This window comes from Echeneis naucrates, chromosome 7 (genome assembly GCF_900963305.1).
Source record: "Echeneis naucrates chromosome 7, fEcheNa1.1, whole genome shotgun sequence".
NCBI lineage: Eukaryota > Metazoa > Chordata > Actinopteri > Carangiformes > Echeneidae > Echeneis > Echeneis naucrates.
In genome coordinates, this window is record NC_042517.1 from 5,087,825 (window position 1) to 5,104,102 (window position 16,278).

Consider the following 16,278-nt stretch of genomic DNA (forward strand, 5'->3'; position numbering starts at 1 on the left):
CCATCTGATCTCAAATGTAATATAAGTAATGTACATTATCCCTGCCCCTCTTCTTGAATTTGTTTTTATCTCATGACAAATGAGGGGAATACAACTGCACAGCATGAACGGGGCTCAGGCTGAATTTGATAAGCGTGTTAGCTGACTGTCCCACAAATGTAAAGCTAACTGGCACAACAAACGCACGTTCCCCAGATTATTGTTATGAATTTATGGCACAATTAGCTGATATAATGGAAAAACGCATTATCCCCCTATGTTTCACAGCAGACTGGGTCTTATTAGGAAAGAGGTGGGCAGCTAAATTCACATTTCAAATTACAGTGTGGGCATATTTTGATTGATGCGTAACATAATGGGACCAAACCACCGTTGACAGCTTCAAAACTGACCACAGGCTGAGCCAAACACCTCTTTGACAGTAGGTCCGACACTGCACACAACGGGATGCACAAAAGTAGCATCCATCGCAGTGACTATCACATGGGACGTGGTCTTTTTCTGTTCTCATCCATATCTCGGACTTAAATCAACTGTTACAGTGAGAAATGGATTGAATAAATAAATCAGTCACTTACAGTCGTGGATCTCGATTGAGGTCATTTGAACTTTAACGGGAATGAGGGACAGACACAGCAAGAAATGATGGGCTCCCTCCAGATGACTGTTTTGTTGTTTTGCAAATGCATCTGTCTCTTTAAAAGCTCTAGTGTGGGGTGATCCACCATGTCCAGGTGTAGGCATTCCCACATTGGTGCTGCTGCTGCTCCAACTACTACTATTGATATTTCTCCTGCTGTCAATATTATTGCCAAAGCAGCAACCTTGTATTAGAACAAGAGATTGCAATGCTGTTATTTTTTATTTTGGATATTATGAGAAGACTACATCTGCGATAATATAACCTCTCATATTAGTGACAACATCTCCACAGATGGTAAGATAGACATGAGATAAACTGTCTTTCTTGTCCCAGGAGGAAAATTAGTTTTCACAGCCACATGCTCCTGCTTATATCCTTCAATAAACTCAGATGGTACATATCCACAGATCTGTGTGCTCAGTGGGGTTTCTTTTATTTAGGGCTAAAGCAAAAGTGTTGCCACAAGTGAAAATATCAGTACAGGCACTGCTACCACACAACTACAAGTGCAACTGTAGAGCTGAAGACAACCACACAACGATTTTGTGAAGTTCAGCCAAGACTTAAAATGTTGCTATCAGCTGTTAGACATGCGGGTAGAGAGCTTTGTATGAAAGGGGCTTCAAAACAGCCTGACTTGGTCCTGCTGCGATGAATGCATGTGCGTTACACCTGTGTACAGCAAGCAAACGGAGTGTCGTGATTCAGCCAACGTTTGCAAAACACATCCTGGAGACTTTTGCAACTTTGGTGGGTTGAACTGGATCTCTCGCAGTAACGGCGATGCGTCTCCTTCTATGTTTGAATATAGGGAATCTCTAAACTTCACAAACGAGCAACAGGTAGACAAATGCATTGCCTTTCTGCAGCCGTCTGGCTTTAAATATTCTGGAAAGATCTGAACTAAAGCAACGTTGGAGGGCTGAACGAGGCTTTTTCATAAGATCCGTGCAGCTGGAAGCTGTCGGCGGCGGCAGGACTCTCAGGTCTGCTCTCATTTCTTTCATTGCGTCCTACAGTAATTGCTCCACGTTGTTGGCGAGTTCAGCCCCCCCAACCCCCCCATTCCCTGGTGCAAAACCCAACTATGAAACAACAGCACAAGTGGCCCCGATAACCCGATCAGCTCTCAGGGCTGCGACAGCCCTCTGAATGCGCTAAACAGGAACAACTAAACCGCACTTTGAACTACACGTGAAGCAGCGCTTACAGTTTAAAGGCAGCAGCCTGAGTAGACACATGAGCGTACAGTACAGACACACACACACAAAAAAAACTGTCAAGGAACAGCCACAAGTCCTTGAGCTGTGGAGTTAACTTCCTTCATCGATGAAAATGTCACGGAAAGCAAATATCATGTCCCTGAAGGCATCTTGAGGAGTCCCCAATTAGCCCGGGCGCCAGTCGTGAGTTAGGAGTTGGCTACTATCAGCTCCAAGTCTCCACTGTTCTGCAACGAGGCAGAATCACATGAAACACTCTGAGGAAGCATGTGGCCAAAACAGACTATTTATTTCTAACTCCTCTCCAGCACACACACACACACACACACACACACACACACAGCGTGATCACATTAAACCACAAGTATCACTCAGCATGCGGGCTATTCCAAGAAACGTGGCACTTAAAACTTCTTGTGGCACAAGAAAGGTACAAAACATATCCAGAAAAAAACAACAACAACAAAAAAAAACCCATACACAGACAAAAAACAAACAAACAAACAAACCCAAGAACAAAACAACACAAAACACAAACACAGCACTACAGCCATAGGTTGAACTTAACACTTCTAACCTTCTATTTTATTTTCCATTGGTAGAGTCCACCTCAAAGCCCAAAAATACTGCCTCTTTTGTCTTTTAGGAAATGCAGGTATCATTCACTGGCATCCTGACCCAGAGGAGTCCAACCAAAGCTGCATTTCACTCTATTTGCAGTTTAGCCCCCCTCAGTCTGACGGTAAGGCTACAGCATAGTCTTAAACGGAGAAGGGGGGTGGGGGTGGGGAATAATAACAATAATAATAATAATAAAAAAAAAATAGATATCCTTGGTGTAGAATGAATCTCAGTCTCAACAGAGCTACTCGTCAACAATAGAACAAAGTGAGGGAAGAGAGCGACGTGTGGAGAGGGAGAGAGAGAGAGAGAGAGAGGGAGAGAGGGAGAGAGAGAGCGAGAGAGAGAGAGAGAGAGGGAGAGAGAGGAAGAGCGCTCACTACTCTTCTTCCTCTAATAGCCCCCTCCTCCTCTTCACTTGTTTCACCTCACAAACATACACACTACTTTCCCAGTGTTTTCTAGTAGTCGCTGCTGTAACAGCCTGCAGTAAAATGACAAATACCGCTGCTAGGAGACGTTGTGCGCACGTGCCGCCGGTAAACAGACGCCCTAATTCCCGTTTGACGCCTCCTCCGCGAGCCGTGGTCCCGCTCCTTCTGTTGTTGTTATCACTATTATTATTATTATTATTATTATTATTATTGATTATTTGGCCTGGAACAATAAGTAGCCGATCGTGACTGTAATAGGTCGACTCGACGCGGCAGGCTGTTGATTCGGTTCACCGTGCGTCTCCCTCAGACCGGAGAAAGTCGGTGCAATCATTGAAAAAAAAAAAAAAAACAAAACAAAACAAACAAACAAACAAAAGAAAATACTACGACTGGATTCGCCTTCCCCTCGACCGTGTGAAACTAAATCTTTGCTCTGTTTGCGGTAGTTTACCGTGTTTACCCAAACACGCCCACTCCTCCGCTCCTGCATTGTGTGTACACGGGCTGCCGTTTGTCACGCCGGGCTGACTGCCTGGGCTCAGTCAGTACTGATCTCTATCATTCAGTGTTGCCGCTATGCGGGGCTGTAATGTGCCAGATCCCGGAGAACCTCTCCGGGCTCAGGTCGTGGGATTTGAGCTGGGGGACTTATTGGGGCGGACGGTGAGCGCTCTGCAGCTCCGACAGCTTTTCTGTCCTGCCCATGGCTCCGTACCTGCAGTGCTGCAGAGAAAAGCGCCCCTTCCCCCACTCTGCATTATGACAAATCAAGGCAGGCAGGCAGCTGTGCCATTAGCACATCATAGCACAGCGAGGCTTCCATTGGAGAACAAACTCACAGAGCTGTAGGCTGTAGCACACCGCTGCGGACTCACACAAAACAGCCCATCGCACGTATGCCACGTTATTATCGGCAGTTTATAGTTAATCGGGTGGCTGACTGTGGGGTTAGATGGAGTGAGGCGTCCAGCCGGGGTCTTTCCACACTCGTGATTTGGAGGTGGACGACTAGAGGGCTGACAGTTATTAGTAAAACTCTCTTTGCTCTTTGCTTCTTCAGGACCGTGGACGTTATAGACACATCAGTGGGACACGTCCTGTCCCACTTTTGAAATAAGTTGTAAGATCTAGATTCCACAGGGGAAATCTCACGTGTCACTGATTTCAAGGAGTAAACAATGTCACAAAAACAAATGTTTATTTTCCCCAGGAATAGAAATCCACCCATAATCCTTCACGGGTTTTTCACTGCGCCTTGCGCCTTTGTCGCTGTCCACTGAGCGCTGGTGCTGAAGCTGCACACGCGTGAGCGCGCACTCTTTAGCTACCAGTGACCCATCAGCTAAATCCTATTTTCTTTGTAGTGCTGTGTACGTGATTGGCACGCCTAAATATTTGAAAGCAAACAGTTGTTTCCCATTTCCACTCTCTCACAAGTACACACAGAAACTCACCTGGGCCCACATCAGCCTGATAAAATGTTACATCACTGGGACAAAGCAAACACACACAGACATTTAACGCCATATTTCTTTAAAGCATCGGCCAATCTCTGCTTTATGTTGTCTTCAACTTGTTAAAGTAAATGCCTTTTTTTTTCTCCATCACGTGTCAGACTGTGGATGTCCCTCTCTAATAAGTCATGAAACAACTGAATTAGCGGTAGCAACAGCGCTAAATGAAGCTGAAGTGGAAACACCAATGCAATCTAAAGGATCACTTCTGGTCCTTTAGCATCCTCAAACACAAGACTGCAGATTACCACAAAACAAATTGTGAAATAGCAGGCAAGGGGTTAATATAAGTAAGGTAATAGGGTGGGCTGTGTTCTCCCTGAGACAGTGAGCTCCTCCTTAACTGGTTCTGTGAATGGGCCAGTGAGGCAGTAGGGTATGAATGGCGGAGGGATCCACTGGTGCTGCCGTGTATGGGAGCCGCCAGCTCTCGATTACTCACTCCCACTCCCTCAAGGGCCGTCTGCAATGCAGCTGTCCTGTGAGCCTGTGCTTCACCGTGCCCTACTTTATCCTGTCAATGCTCAAGCACTGCAGCACCGCTTCTCCGGCTGCACAAACACGCGCATGCATAAACATTCAAAGCCTTACATACTCATTACATTCTGCTGAACATGTCTACAGTCGGTCTCCTGACTTGCAGACTTTACTTAAATTGAAGCAGAATGGATATTTGCCAGCCCTGCAGCATCTATTATTATCTGTAGAAGACCTCTAAAATGCTGATCCATAAAAGCTTTCGTACCCTGAAGTGGGGGGAAGGGGGTTTTCACAATACAAATATCCACAGACACCAAATGTCCAAATCTGCCATTGCATTTTCACCGCTGTATACACAAATATCAATTTATTGTCCGATCATAACAAAGACGAGGTAAGACAATGACCATTTCATTTTCTTAACTAATCTATGGAAAATTCCAATTTGAGTGTAAAACACTGATGTTGAAAATTACATACTTAACATATTAGCTCTCACATCAGTTTCTCTTGGTAAAAACCAAGTAGCATCGTTGAAATCTCTTTCAAAGTTTTATTAAGAAAATTGTTCTCATCATTGTGCTGTAGAATGTGGCAACAGTATGGAAAGTTAAATTTGTGATAGTTTGAATTCAGATGATATAGCAATCATACAGATAATAATTTTCAAAATCTATATTTATCTAGATAGACCCAGTAATGTTTTGTCTTCGGTCTCTACCCTTACTGCACAGAAGGAACTAATTAAAGACCCAGTCTAGTTCTATGACCTTTAAAACCCAAAGCCCAATACAACTCACTGCACAGATTTCTGTTGCTGTTCTTCACTCCTTTCTATCTGACATAAAAGATTAAATAACATCAATCCAAAACAACTGCCAATCCAATGGACAGCATTTAGTAGTGACCATGACTATACAATGTGCAAGTCTACAAAACATTATGTTCTTGCTATGTATGTGCATAATGTAGGTGTGAAAAATGAAAGATTGCAGGTTTTTCTTTGGCACTTTTTTAAACATTTAACATGCTGCAGACTTTGTTAGCCCCAGGGAGAGGTCATGCAGATGACTGCTTTGCAAAAGTTATTAAAAAAAATGGTTTCAAGCAAAGCAAGACAGAATTTACAGCATGTGGTGATTCAGCAGCTTGCCAATCAAAAATAAGAAAAGATACAACAGGTGATTACTTATTTACTTATTTGATTATTTACCAAAGTTGTGTTTTGTTTTACAGGCATGAACTTCTGTGTTTATGTATGCAAATTAGGAACTGTCAAATTAAATATGTGCTCATTTCACATTTCCAGGTCAAGAATCAAAACAGTGGTTGAAGCCAGCTTCAATTTCTAGTCAAAAAAATTGTGTGCACAGACGTGGGGGGGGGGGAGAAAATCTTTCCAGGCATAAAATTCTGTAAAAATAAGACAAATCCTTGTTCCCTTACTAGTCCGAAAGGAGACGATGGCGGCAAAATAATAGACGTCTCAAAATTGAGGAGTGCGTGAAAAAACAATGCAGCAACAGGAGATTTAAAGGGCAAAACAATGACAGATATCAGATCGAAGGAGTCAAGCCAATATAAAAGTGAGGAGCAGACGTACCATCCAGCGAGAGCCAGTCGTGCTGAGATGATGGCAGTGAAGGAAGAGCGCGAGCCTTGTACTCAAACACCACAGAGTTCGAGATGATCTGGTTACTGACAGCCACCTGCAGCGTCACCAGACCTGTGTCATGAGCTGGAATGAGGAAGGATAATGAGGATTTAGTGCATGTACCGTGCACACAATGTCACCGCTTTGTGGTAAGATTAATCTATCAGTGATAACGGCATTGATTTTAGACACACAGTTCTCAGTGTGACAGAAATACGATTCGGGGTATAACTGAGATAATTACATTTGAATTGAAATATTAGAAATAAAGTGGCTTGTCAGGTTTGAGCTGCTTTATTTCATAAGTGATTTCAGTAAAAGTACTTTTTTGATGATATGTAAATATTGTAAAGATTAATTTGTCAGAACCTTTCAAATTTATGTGCATAAATCCATCCACGACAAATCTCTCTGACCAAATCAGCTGCATATTATCTGTTTTTTTTCTTCCATAAGTTTGTATTTACTTTTGTTAGTCTCTGTTAAACATCTTTGAGTGTCTTGAAAAGCGCTATATAAATACAATTATATCAATTATATACAATTCTTATTCTAATTCTTCTTATCTCATTATTCTTAGTATCAGCCTCGACACTAAGAATTCAAAGGAATTAATTAAAGCTAATTATCTGTATGGCAGCTAGAAACATTTTACTAATAAACTAAAACTTAGAAACACATCCATCCACCCAAAACGCCGTAAAAGGTTATAAATGTATGCAAATTTTCAAAAACAGAAGCCCCAGTGAAAAATTGAACATGCTCAGCACGCCTCTTCATTAATGTCCCTGTCCTCTTTGATGCATTGTGTGAAATCTTTCCTGTTTTACCTGGGCAGTAGCAGCGCAGCACCCCAGGTTGGATGAGAGAGGCCGGGACGGAGATCTGGTCAAACAGGCAGCTGTAGTTTGAGCTGGCCTCTTGCCAGGGGCCAGTGATCAGGACCTTTACGCCACCCTGCAGAAACAGGACAAATGGATGAAACTAACTCAAACACACCTGCCAAGTCAGGTTTCACTGCCCCTGATTACGACTGACTTCACCACCACGCCATCTGGAGCTCGAAGATACGAATAGCACCAAGGTAAGAAAAACAACTCTCTTGTTCTGATCTCTGCTGCCATCAAGTGGACAACCACTGCTATTTTACTACACCGACATCACAGTCAACAAACGCTGACATTAAATTATCATACTTCCATCCAGTGTCTGAACGGGGGTATTACAACTGACAATTTTCAGTTATCACAGCTGTTAGACTGTTCATTTATCTTAAAGCGGAGCACTAAATCTACTCAATACACACTAAATCACTTATTTTCTGCCAAGCACAAATTTTATGTTTTCTTTACATTTCAAACATGCATTTAATACAAGACTAGCCCTGACGTTAACCCATCATGCTTCCCTCCAGTGACTGAATGGGAGTATTACAACTCACAGTAGTCAGTTAAATTTGTTGGAATTCATCTTTATGCAGAGCACTAAATCTACTCTTCTCTACAAGCACAAATCTTATGTTATTTTTACATTTCAAACATGGATTTAATACCAAATGTTCCCCCGTCACTACTAGCTGACTTAGTGACTGGTGGTATGTATTTTTAAAATGACAGTGGCTCTGCAGTAATGAGGATCCTTTCATCACAGCCATGACTGCAGAACCTTGACCTTAAAATTAATCTCATTTCACATATAAAGCTTCCCTCCACTTTTCAATTCCTATTTAATTTATGACCACTCCTTTAATTATTAACAATCATTATCGCACAGACATCATTATTGTCACTCTTGTGCTCATTATTCGCTACTTCCAATTTTGGGGATACATGAATTTACAGCCATAATCTATCTTTGCAGTATCACACTCTCACTCCACTCAGGCCTGATCGGCGACTCTAAACTGTATCAATCATTTGCTATCAAATTTCCTTTTTTTTTTTTTTTTTCCAAACTCTCTATTGGACCAAAAAGAGAAGAGTGCAGGTGGAGGGACACGATAAAACCAGCAACACATGAATAACATTGCCTGAATGTGCATTGATTTAGTACTAAATTAAATCTAATGATGAAATTGGCTGCCATGCTATAATTATGGTCTAAAAAAAGCGCAGTGCTAATCGCTGTGTTATTAATGCATTAACCCTAAATCCTATTTAGTTTCATGGACAGGACATATGCTTTATGCTAATCTTCTATTTGCATCCTTACTAGAAGGAGCAGCGCTCTTGACCACCTTATCTGTGGAGTAGTCAATATGATTTAGGAGAATCCTGCCAGTAATGATAACTAGTGTTAGAAAAATCAGTAGAGGCTAGAGAGAAACTATTTTTTCAAGGAGAGGCTCATGGCAGAGAATTCAGACCTGCATGTCTAACAAGCTGGCCTTAAGAAGCAAAAGCTGTTGCGAAAAACATCAAAGGCCACCTTCAACTATTGCCATGTGCAGTATGAGTTACTAACATTTTGTTAAGACATAGAGAAGGAAAAAAATTGTGAGGAAGTTATGTCATGACATCCTTGGTGGATATTATCCTCTATGACAGAGCTGTAGTTAAAAAGCAAAGTACAAAATGTTTGAAGCATCAATATAAAGTTATAACCAAAGAATATATTGATTAACCTTTGTATGTAACATTTTTAACACAACATTAGTTTTTTTTTTTTTTTCTTTTACATCAATGAAGATAGTAAATAGTTTTTCACTTGTGTGTGTACGTGTTTTATTTTGTCCTCAGCATCACCATGATTTCATGGGTCAAAGTTAATACAGAAATAATAATTTTTGTTCTATTAGGAGTACATCTAGACTGACAAAAGGAAGAAAAACGTCTCTAATTTTCACTTCATTTTCAAATTTTTAATCAAAACATTTTCAGAGCAAGCCCATAAAAGTAAAATGTTACACCAGCTAAAGCCTGGCTGTCATAGATCTGGGATAAGATAAGACAAGACTTTATCGCACTTACAGGAAATTCTGTCGTTACAGCAGCAACCACAGGTAAGGAATACAAAGTGCACAAAGTGCAAGAGATATAAAGTGGCAGAGGTAATAATGAAGTGACAAATTTAATAATGCAACATAAAATATAAAAAGTAGAAAAGAGGTTCAAAAACGATGTTAAAGAGTGCAGCACAGTACAGTGCAGTGCATGTGGATGAGTAGTGAAGAGAAAGCTGGATGATCATTATCAAAACCACTGTGGTGTGAAGTGAAAATGGTGATGATGGCTGAGTTTTTCATTAAACTTGAGAATTAAATTAATATTTACATTATTTAAAAACCATTAGACTGCTCTGGTTTAAAAATGAACAATGGACTCTTATCTTCTGAGTAGAGTCCCTGTGAGCAACATCTAAGCAAATAGGTTGCTACTTAAATGTTATAAACAAAAAGAGTGTCCTGTCACTCACCTCGGGGTAGGACCACTCTGGAGAGTAGTCAGTGACCATGAAGAGCCGGCCCGTGGCCTGAAGCATCCCCAGAGCCCCCTGGGCCACAGCTGCAGAAACCACCTCTGCTACATTCATGTAGGACAATGAGCTCGCCTCTCCTGTGTTGCCTCCTGCTCCGGCCCCTCCGCTCAGAGACTGGGGGCTGCAGCAGGGCTGAAGACAGAGCTCTGAGCTGCTGTAGCCCGAGCCCCGGGCCGCTCCATCTTCTTGGCCTTGCTGGGGGGGCCCACCAGCTGTGTTCTGACTATCTGAGCTGTGAGACGTGACCAGCTGGTGAGCATATAGCGCTCCCCCAGCTGACATAGCGGTTCCACTGCCGTCCACTGAGATGAAGTCGTTGATGAGGTCAGAGAACTGGTTTCCAAACGAGATGTCAAAGTGATCCAGGCTGATCTCCATGCCGGTTCCCCCTGCTCCTCCATTACTGGCTCCTCCACCGAGGCCTTGGTGGGTACTGACAGTGTTATAGAGTCCCTGGACCATGCTTGTGCCTTGAAGTAGAGGCTGCAGCTGCTGCTGCTGCTGGGAGCGGTTGCCACCATCACTGTTGTTGGTTCCATTATGAATTGCTACCCCTTCTGCTGTGCCCGCAGTCCCTCCTCCTCCACCATCTGCAGCCTGTTGCATGTAGTGTTCTGCGCCCGCTCCCTCTCCATTTCCGGCTCCACAGGCTTGAATGTGGTCTCCTGGCTTGAGTAGATTATCAGCTCCATTCTCCGTGGCTCCATTCTGAGCTGAATTCACGCTGCCTGGCTGCTCTAGACCCACCACCTCCTCGTGCTCAGCGCCAAGCCCAGGAAAGGTCCCCTGGTACTGCAGCAGCTGGAGAGAGCCAGCTTGGCCAGTTGCCTCTGTGGGTGAGCCCCCATTACAGTTGGCCCTGTGCTGGGTCTGGTGGGCCTGATGATGGTGGTGGAGGTGGCCGTTACTGCCAGGGGAGTCTGTCTTCACCACCTGTAGTCCCATAAAAGCTCCAGAGTCGTGGGAGTTGTGCTCCATCATGTGTGTTTTCTGGCCAATGTTGGGCCTCCCCTGCTGAGCCTGACCGGTCTGAGAGGCGTCCTGGAGGAAGAAGCTGGGTGAACGACTCTGGTGTTGCATGTGGGGGCTGGACATGGCCTGACCATAGTTTACTGCGGTTGCATTGGAAGTATAGTCCTGCTTGGCATCAATGGCACTGAAATCCATCTGCTCCAGGGTGGTGCTGGGACTCAGGCCCCCACCAGATGGAAGCAGGGAGCCTGCTGGGGTCAAGGTAAGGCTGCCCTGGCCTGAACCAGCACCAGATGAGGCAGACACCCCAGTGCCACAGTTTACTACTGCCCCCACCTGGTATCCGCTCTCCTTGGCCAGCTGCTGCTCAAATGATGTGTCCTCTGTCTTGATATTCTTTACCAAAGCTGAGCTGAAGGTATAACCATTGTCTGACATGGTCGGGGAGCGCTGCAGATTTCCATTGGTGCTACTGCTGCCACCGGAGGAAGATGAGGTCGAGGAAGAGTTGCCCTCTGTCTTCAGGGCGCTGCCTCCATAGGTTTGGCCTTGCTTGGGGTTGTTCAAGAAGCAGTCAGGGTCAAAGTTCATATTGGTCTCTGGGATCTTGATGGTTCCAGAGTCTAGACTGCTAGAGAGCACCAGTTCCTCAGCCACCCCTGCTGTAGACAACATGGACAGACTGTCTCCTGCTGCGGTGGTCCCGGGTTCCCCTACTCCGCCGCTGGGGAAGGCAAATTTGTGACGATCAGAGGTCACAGACAGCACCAAGCCCTGTGAGGTGGCATCTGCACCCATCAGGTGAGTGTTGGGACCCCCAGTAGGAGACATGCTGTAGACAGGGTCTCCTGTGACTTCCGACATAAAGACACTCTGGGACAGACCAGACATGACAGAGGCCACGTGGCTCATCCCCGTCACCACAGGGCTGTCAGCCATGTCTGGATCGCTGTTGAGGCCGCTGCTGATGGAGACGGGGGAGTTTTGCGTGGTGTCAGGAACCTCAACCTGGTTGGTGGATGACACCTCTGTGCTGTTCTGGTGCAGCAGGACAGGCTTGTGGACTTTGCCATTGCGTTTCTCCCTGGCACTGCCCCCTCCTCCTCCTCCAGAGCTTTTGCCTCCACCATGGGCACTGTGCTCAGTCTTCCCTTCCGATACGTCATTGTTTTGTACCTCAGAATGGGCGCTGCTGTAGCCGCCTGAGCGAGGATCCACTTTAGGGGAGATGATGCGGTGTTTGGCGCTGTTGCATTTGTGGTGCACACTGCTCCCTGCACCTATATGAGCACAAACAGAGCACACAGCATTGGCCATTTGGATACATGAGAAGAGCACAGGAAGTGGAAAAAAGACCAGGCCATGATGACTCAATCAATGACTTGTACTGCTGCTTAAGAAGAGGAAAGTCTATTTATTTTTATATTTAACACTATGTGAACAAAGACTTACGTGTCTTTATTGTTCATATGCAGGGATTGACCCATAAGGGAAGTTTTGCATGGCTTTTTACTTTTACTTATCAGCAATAAAAATGTAAATGGTCTTCACCAGAGCAATTGGGGTCATAAATCCGTACACACCTACTGTACATTGTTTTCCTGAGTTACAGCCTTGTGAAATTACGCAGATTACAACATTTGATTGACTAGCATGACATTCGAGAACAGCTGGGCTATTTCAGATATGGCCCTGACATGGTTATCAGGAGAGAAAGAATAACAAAGAGGCAATAACCGTGAAACTCAATTTCAGTATGAATCGCCCACCAATAAAGACCTCGACCACCTTGTCTGGACCGCCATATAACAAACAGTATCTTTATGGCCGTTTTTGCTTATCTTACTGGATTTTCAAATTCCCTCTTTAGAACAAACGCCATCCCACCCGCTAGCCCTTACCCAGGGTGCCCGTGCAGAGGCAGTTGTGAGTCCGGGGAGGTGGCTTAGTTTGGTGGCTGTCCAGAATCTGTTGCACTAGCTGCTCCACTGAGAAGCCAGAGCTGCTGTTCCCATTGCTGCAAGTCCACTTGATGCCATGAACTGCCGGGAGAGAGGAGGAGACAGAGATGTCAGCCAGCCCAACAGACCACCAGCCACGCCAACCCCCCGCCCCACCCACTGTCCTCTCTGTCTACCTGCCAGTATGCCTGCACACCTTAAAATGGTACAAAAATAACAAACAAAAAGCAGAGAACTCAAAACAAAGAACCCGCTCAGTAGAGTTTAAATGGCATTACCTGACTATTCTTTATGGCCATCCTTTCTACCCCGTCTTCTCCATCATATTGAAATAACTCTAAACTCCAATATGTGTCAGGTTTTCTTGGTCCAGAATCGAACAGCAGTCTCTCCTTGAGATGATGTCAAGTCTTTTGTAGTGCACAGTTGATTCTCCTTTGTGTCTCTTTACCTCCCACGTGTCAGTGTCTGTTGCTACTCTGTGGCCTCCTCTCTGTGAGTGCTGATGAAGGTGACAGCAAGCTCAATTCCTCCACCCTCTACTCTCACCCCGACCTATGACTCTGTTCTGACAGGGAAAGCCTCTCGGGAGGAACGTCACCCAGTCGCAGCCGGATCTGCTGCTTGCACCAAAGGAAAAAAGAGAGGCTCTCTCCAGCAAAGCTCCACTCCCTGCTTCAGTCACACCTCGCTAGCACCTAATACTTTTCTTCGCTCCACTTGCCAACCTGCCACCACTTCTGATGAGACAGATAGTGGTTTTAGTGGCTGTAAGGTGGTAGGAGACACAACTGAGTGCTGGCAGTGCTCAGGCTCTCAACCGGGAAAGAAGGTAATATTTCAGAAGTGAAGCATATTTAGACTATCAAACAAAATCAAGCCAGCTTTAATTCAAGCTCCCTATACTATACAGCACCTCCTCTGGTTAAATATTCAAGAGCAAGAGTTTTTACAGCATGTATGAAAAACACGAGGAACTTCTTTCGTGCATATCTGTTTGCATATGAGATAAAAGGAAATAGAAACAGCGTAAGAGGGTGAGCGTATTGCAGATTAAAGACAGAGCCGGTTAAAGCAAAGTGGAAAAAAACCCCAAATAACTAGGGAACATGATTGGATGACTGTGGACTGTGGATTGGGTTACAGGTTGGTCACCAGCAGATGTCAGCATCTGCTGCAGTCACGCTCAAGATCATATGAGCCACTGACAGATCACTGTGGGAGGTTACAGAAGCATAAGCAGAATTTATTTTGATGTATTGTAAACTCAGATTTATTCATCCATTAATCTAGAGTGGGGTAAAAAAAAAAAAAAAAAAAAAGCTTGGACACCAAGTGTGACAGGGAAGTTTCTACTAATGTCGTTATAATTACTGCACAAATAAGCAAATCATTCTGTCTGTCTGGAGATCTCATCAGACAGCACGGCTCGAAACACCATTCACCTCCTGACAGTGTGCAATGCAAACAATACAAATGAGATGACGCTAGTATTACTAATGCAAAGATGATAAGGCCAATGCAAAAGTAAAAACATCGTCACGATCTCCTTCCATGACAAATTCATTAGGGAAGCTACGTGTCAGATAAGGGTCTGCTCTACTTATCGCAACCAGGTAGAGTATTAAAGCACAAGCAAATAAAAAATCTTGTGCCTAATCTTTAAGATTTATCTATTAATCCCATTCGATTTATTGGTATGATCTAATTTATGTTTGACTAATGAACAAGAATGGCATTACATTTATTTGTTTGCTCATATAAATGGCTATCATCTTGTATAAATCTTAAATATCGGGCTGTATATTTATTTGAGGGAAAGAGGGAGAGTCTAATGTGACAGTTTAAAGCCACCATGCAGGGCCATATTCCTCTTTGTCCAAACAATCTCTGCTTCACCCTGATCCCTTATGCCAGAATTGCCATAGCTCTCTTCATCCAGATGGACATCACCCCCGGAGACTCTGGGCTGTTGACGTACAGTTACCACCGTGTCTGCCTGTCTGCTTTTCTCATTGAAGGTTATGTTCCAAAGCAGACATGACAGGAGCAGTGCCACTAGGCTTAATCCCAATGGCAGGGACAGCAGAGGCACCAAACAGTAACCCAGTCACATCATCACCCTGATGACTGCATCCTGTCATGAGCAGCCTCACATAGCCCTAATGACAAATACAGCTGATCTGTGGGACACACGCACACCCCATCTGGTTGTCCCTGCACCGCTGGGCGATATATGGGACAGTGGAATACAACCGTTTTCAGGATGGCCTGGCCTGTCTGTCTTGCCTTGGTCTTTTCTTATGCAGCTCTGTCTGTCCAGCCTAGAGACAGGCCTTCTGTCTATCTGAGTGTTTGTTAGAGCCACTCATGCACTATCTGTCAGCAGGCTTGGGGCATAGCTAGGGAGAGTGCTGCGTGTTTATAGCATTAGACCAAAGGAGTGAATCAAGCTGGCTGCCTTGTCTTTGGAACTGTAGCGTGACTGAGCAGTGATGCCACTCTCTTATCCCCCTTCTCACCCCTTTGCTTCTTCTCCTTCTCATCAAACACTGTGGTGTGTTAAAGAGGACAAGGTCAGACAAGGCCATGTTGCGCAGGGCTTAGATTTAAACTGCTGTGTGTGAGCATCCGTGCATGTGAAGGTTTGTGTGACTGAGAGCACGAGTGCATGTGTATATTTTTGTCATGGGGAGCCAGAATAAGCTCTACTGATCCATGAAATCCACATTTTTCCTTTGTTGTTTTTTCTTTTTTTTTTTTTTTTGTATAATAAGAGATGTCAAATGGCTTGTGTGCTGAAATGTTGTGAGGAGAATAACAAAAAGGAAGAGCAGGAAGGAAAAGGGCAATTATACTGCAAAAGTTGACACTGTTCAAGAAAAATATCAACTTGACATGAATCTAAGGGCTCGTTTGATGACAAAAATCGGCTTGAGGGATGGGATTATAAAAGAGAAATTCACTGAGACAGAGCCACACACATACCATGTACGACCCTGCGCCACACACGGTATGAGTTTTGTACTTTATACTTATGCATCCTTGCAACCTGCACTCAATACTCAGACAATGAAGTTTGACTTTTGGAATACCTTGCCTGCTGACTTAACTATACCTCTGAGGAATCGTGCTGCATACATATAATATTCCTGTGCAGTGCAAAAACATATCTACTAATAGATGCAAGTTGTATGGTAAGAGCTAATATATAATTTAACATTAAATAATGCATAGATAATACAGCATGACTTTATCAAGTCTTTGCTTCCTACATTCAGATGCTATTTTCGATC

General features: G+C 44.1%; 1 protein-coding gene across 1 annotated transcript in view; it reads right to left on the bottom strand.

Annotated features, from left to right (window-relative positions):
- Nucleotides 1-16,278, bottom strand: part of camta1a (calmodulin binding transcription activator 1a) — a 114,171-nt gene that overhangs the window by 13,222 nt on the left and 84,671 nt on the right. The window contains exons 4-8 of the mRNA XM_029506279.1: nucleotides 12,923-13,063; nucleotides 10,620-12,301; nucleotides 9,987-10,532; nucleotides 7,403-7,529; nucleotides 6,522-6,656 (exon numbers count right to left, since the gene is read on the bottom strand). Of these exons, the coding sequence (XP_029362139.1) occupies nucleotides 6,522-6,656; nucleotides 7,403-7,529; nucleotides 9,987-10,532; nucleotides 10,620-12,301; nucleotides 12,923-13,063 (2,631 nt within the window). The remainder of the gene's footprint in view (nucleotides 1-6,521; nucleotides 6,657-7,402; nucleotides 7,530-9,986; nucleotides 10,533-10,619; nucleotides 12,302-12,922; nucleotides 13,064-16,278) is intronic.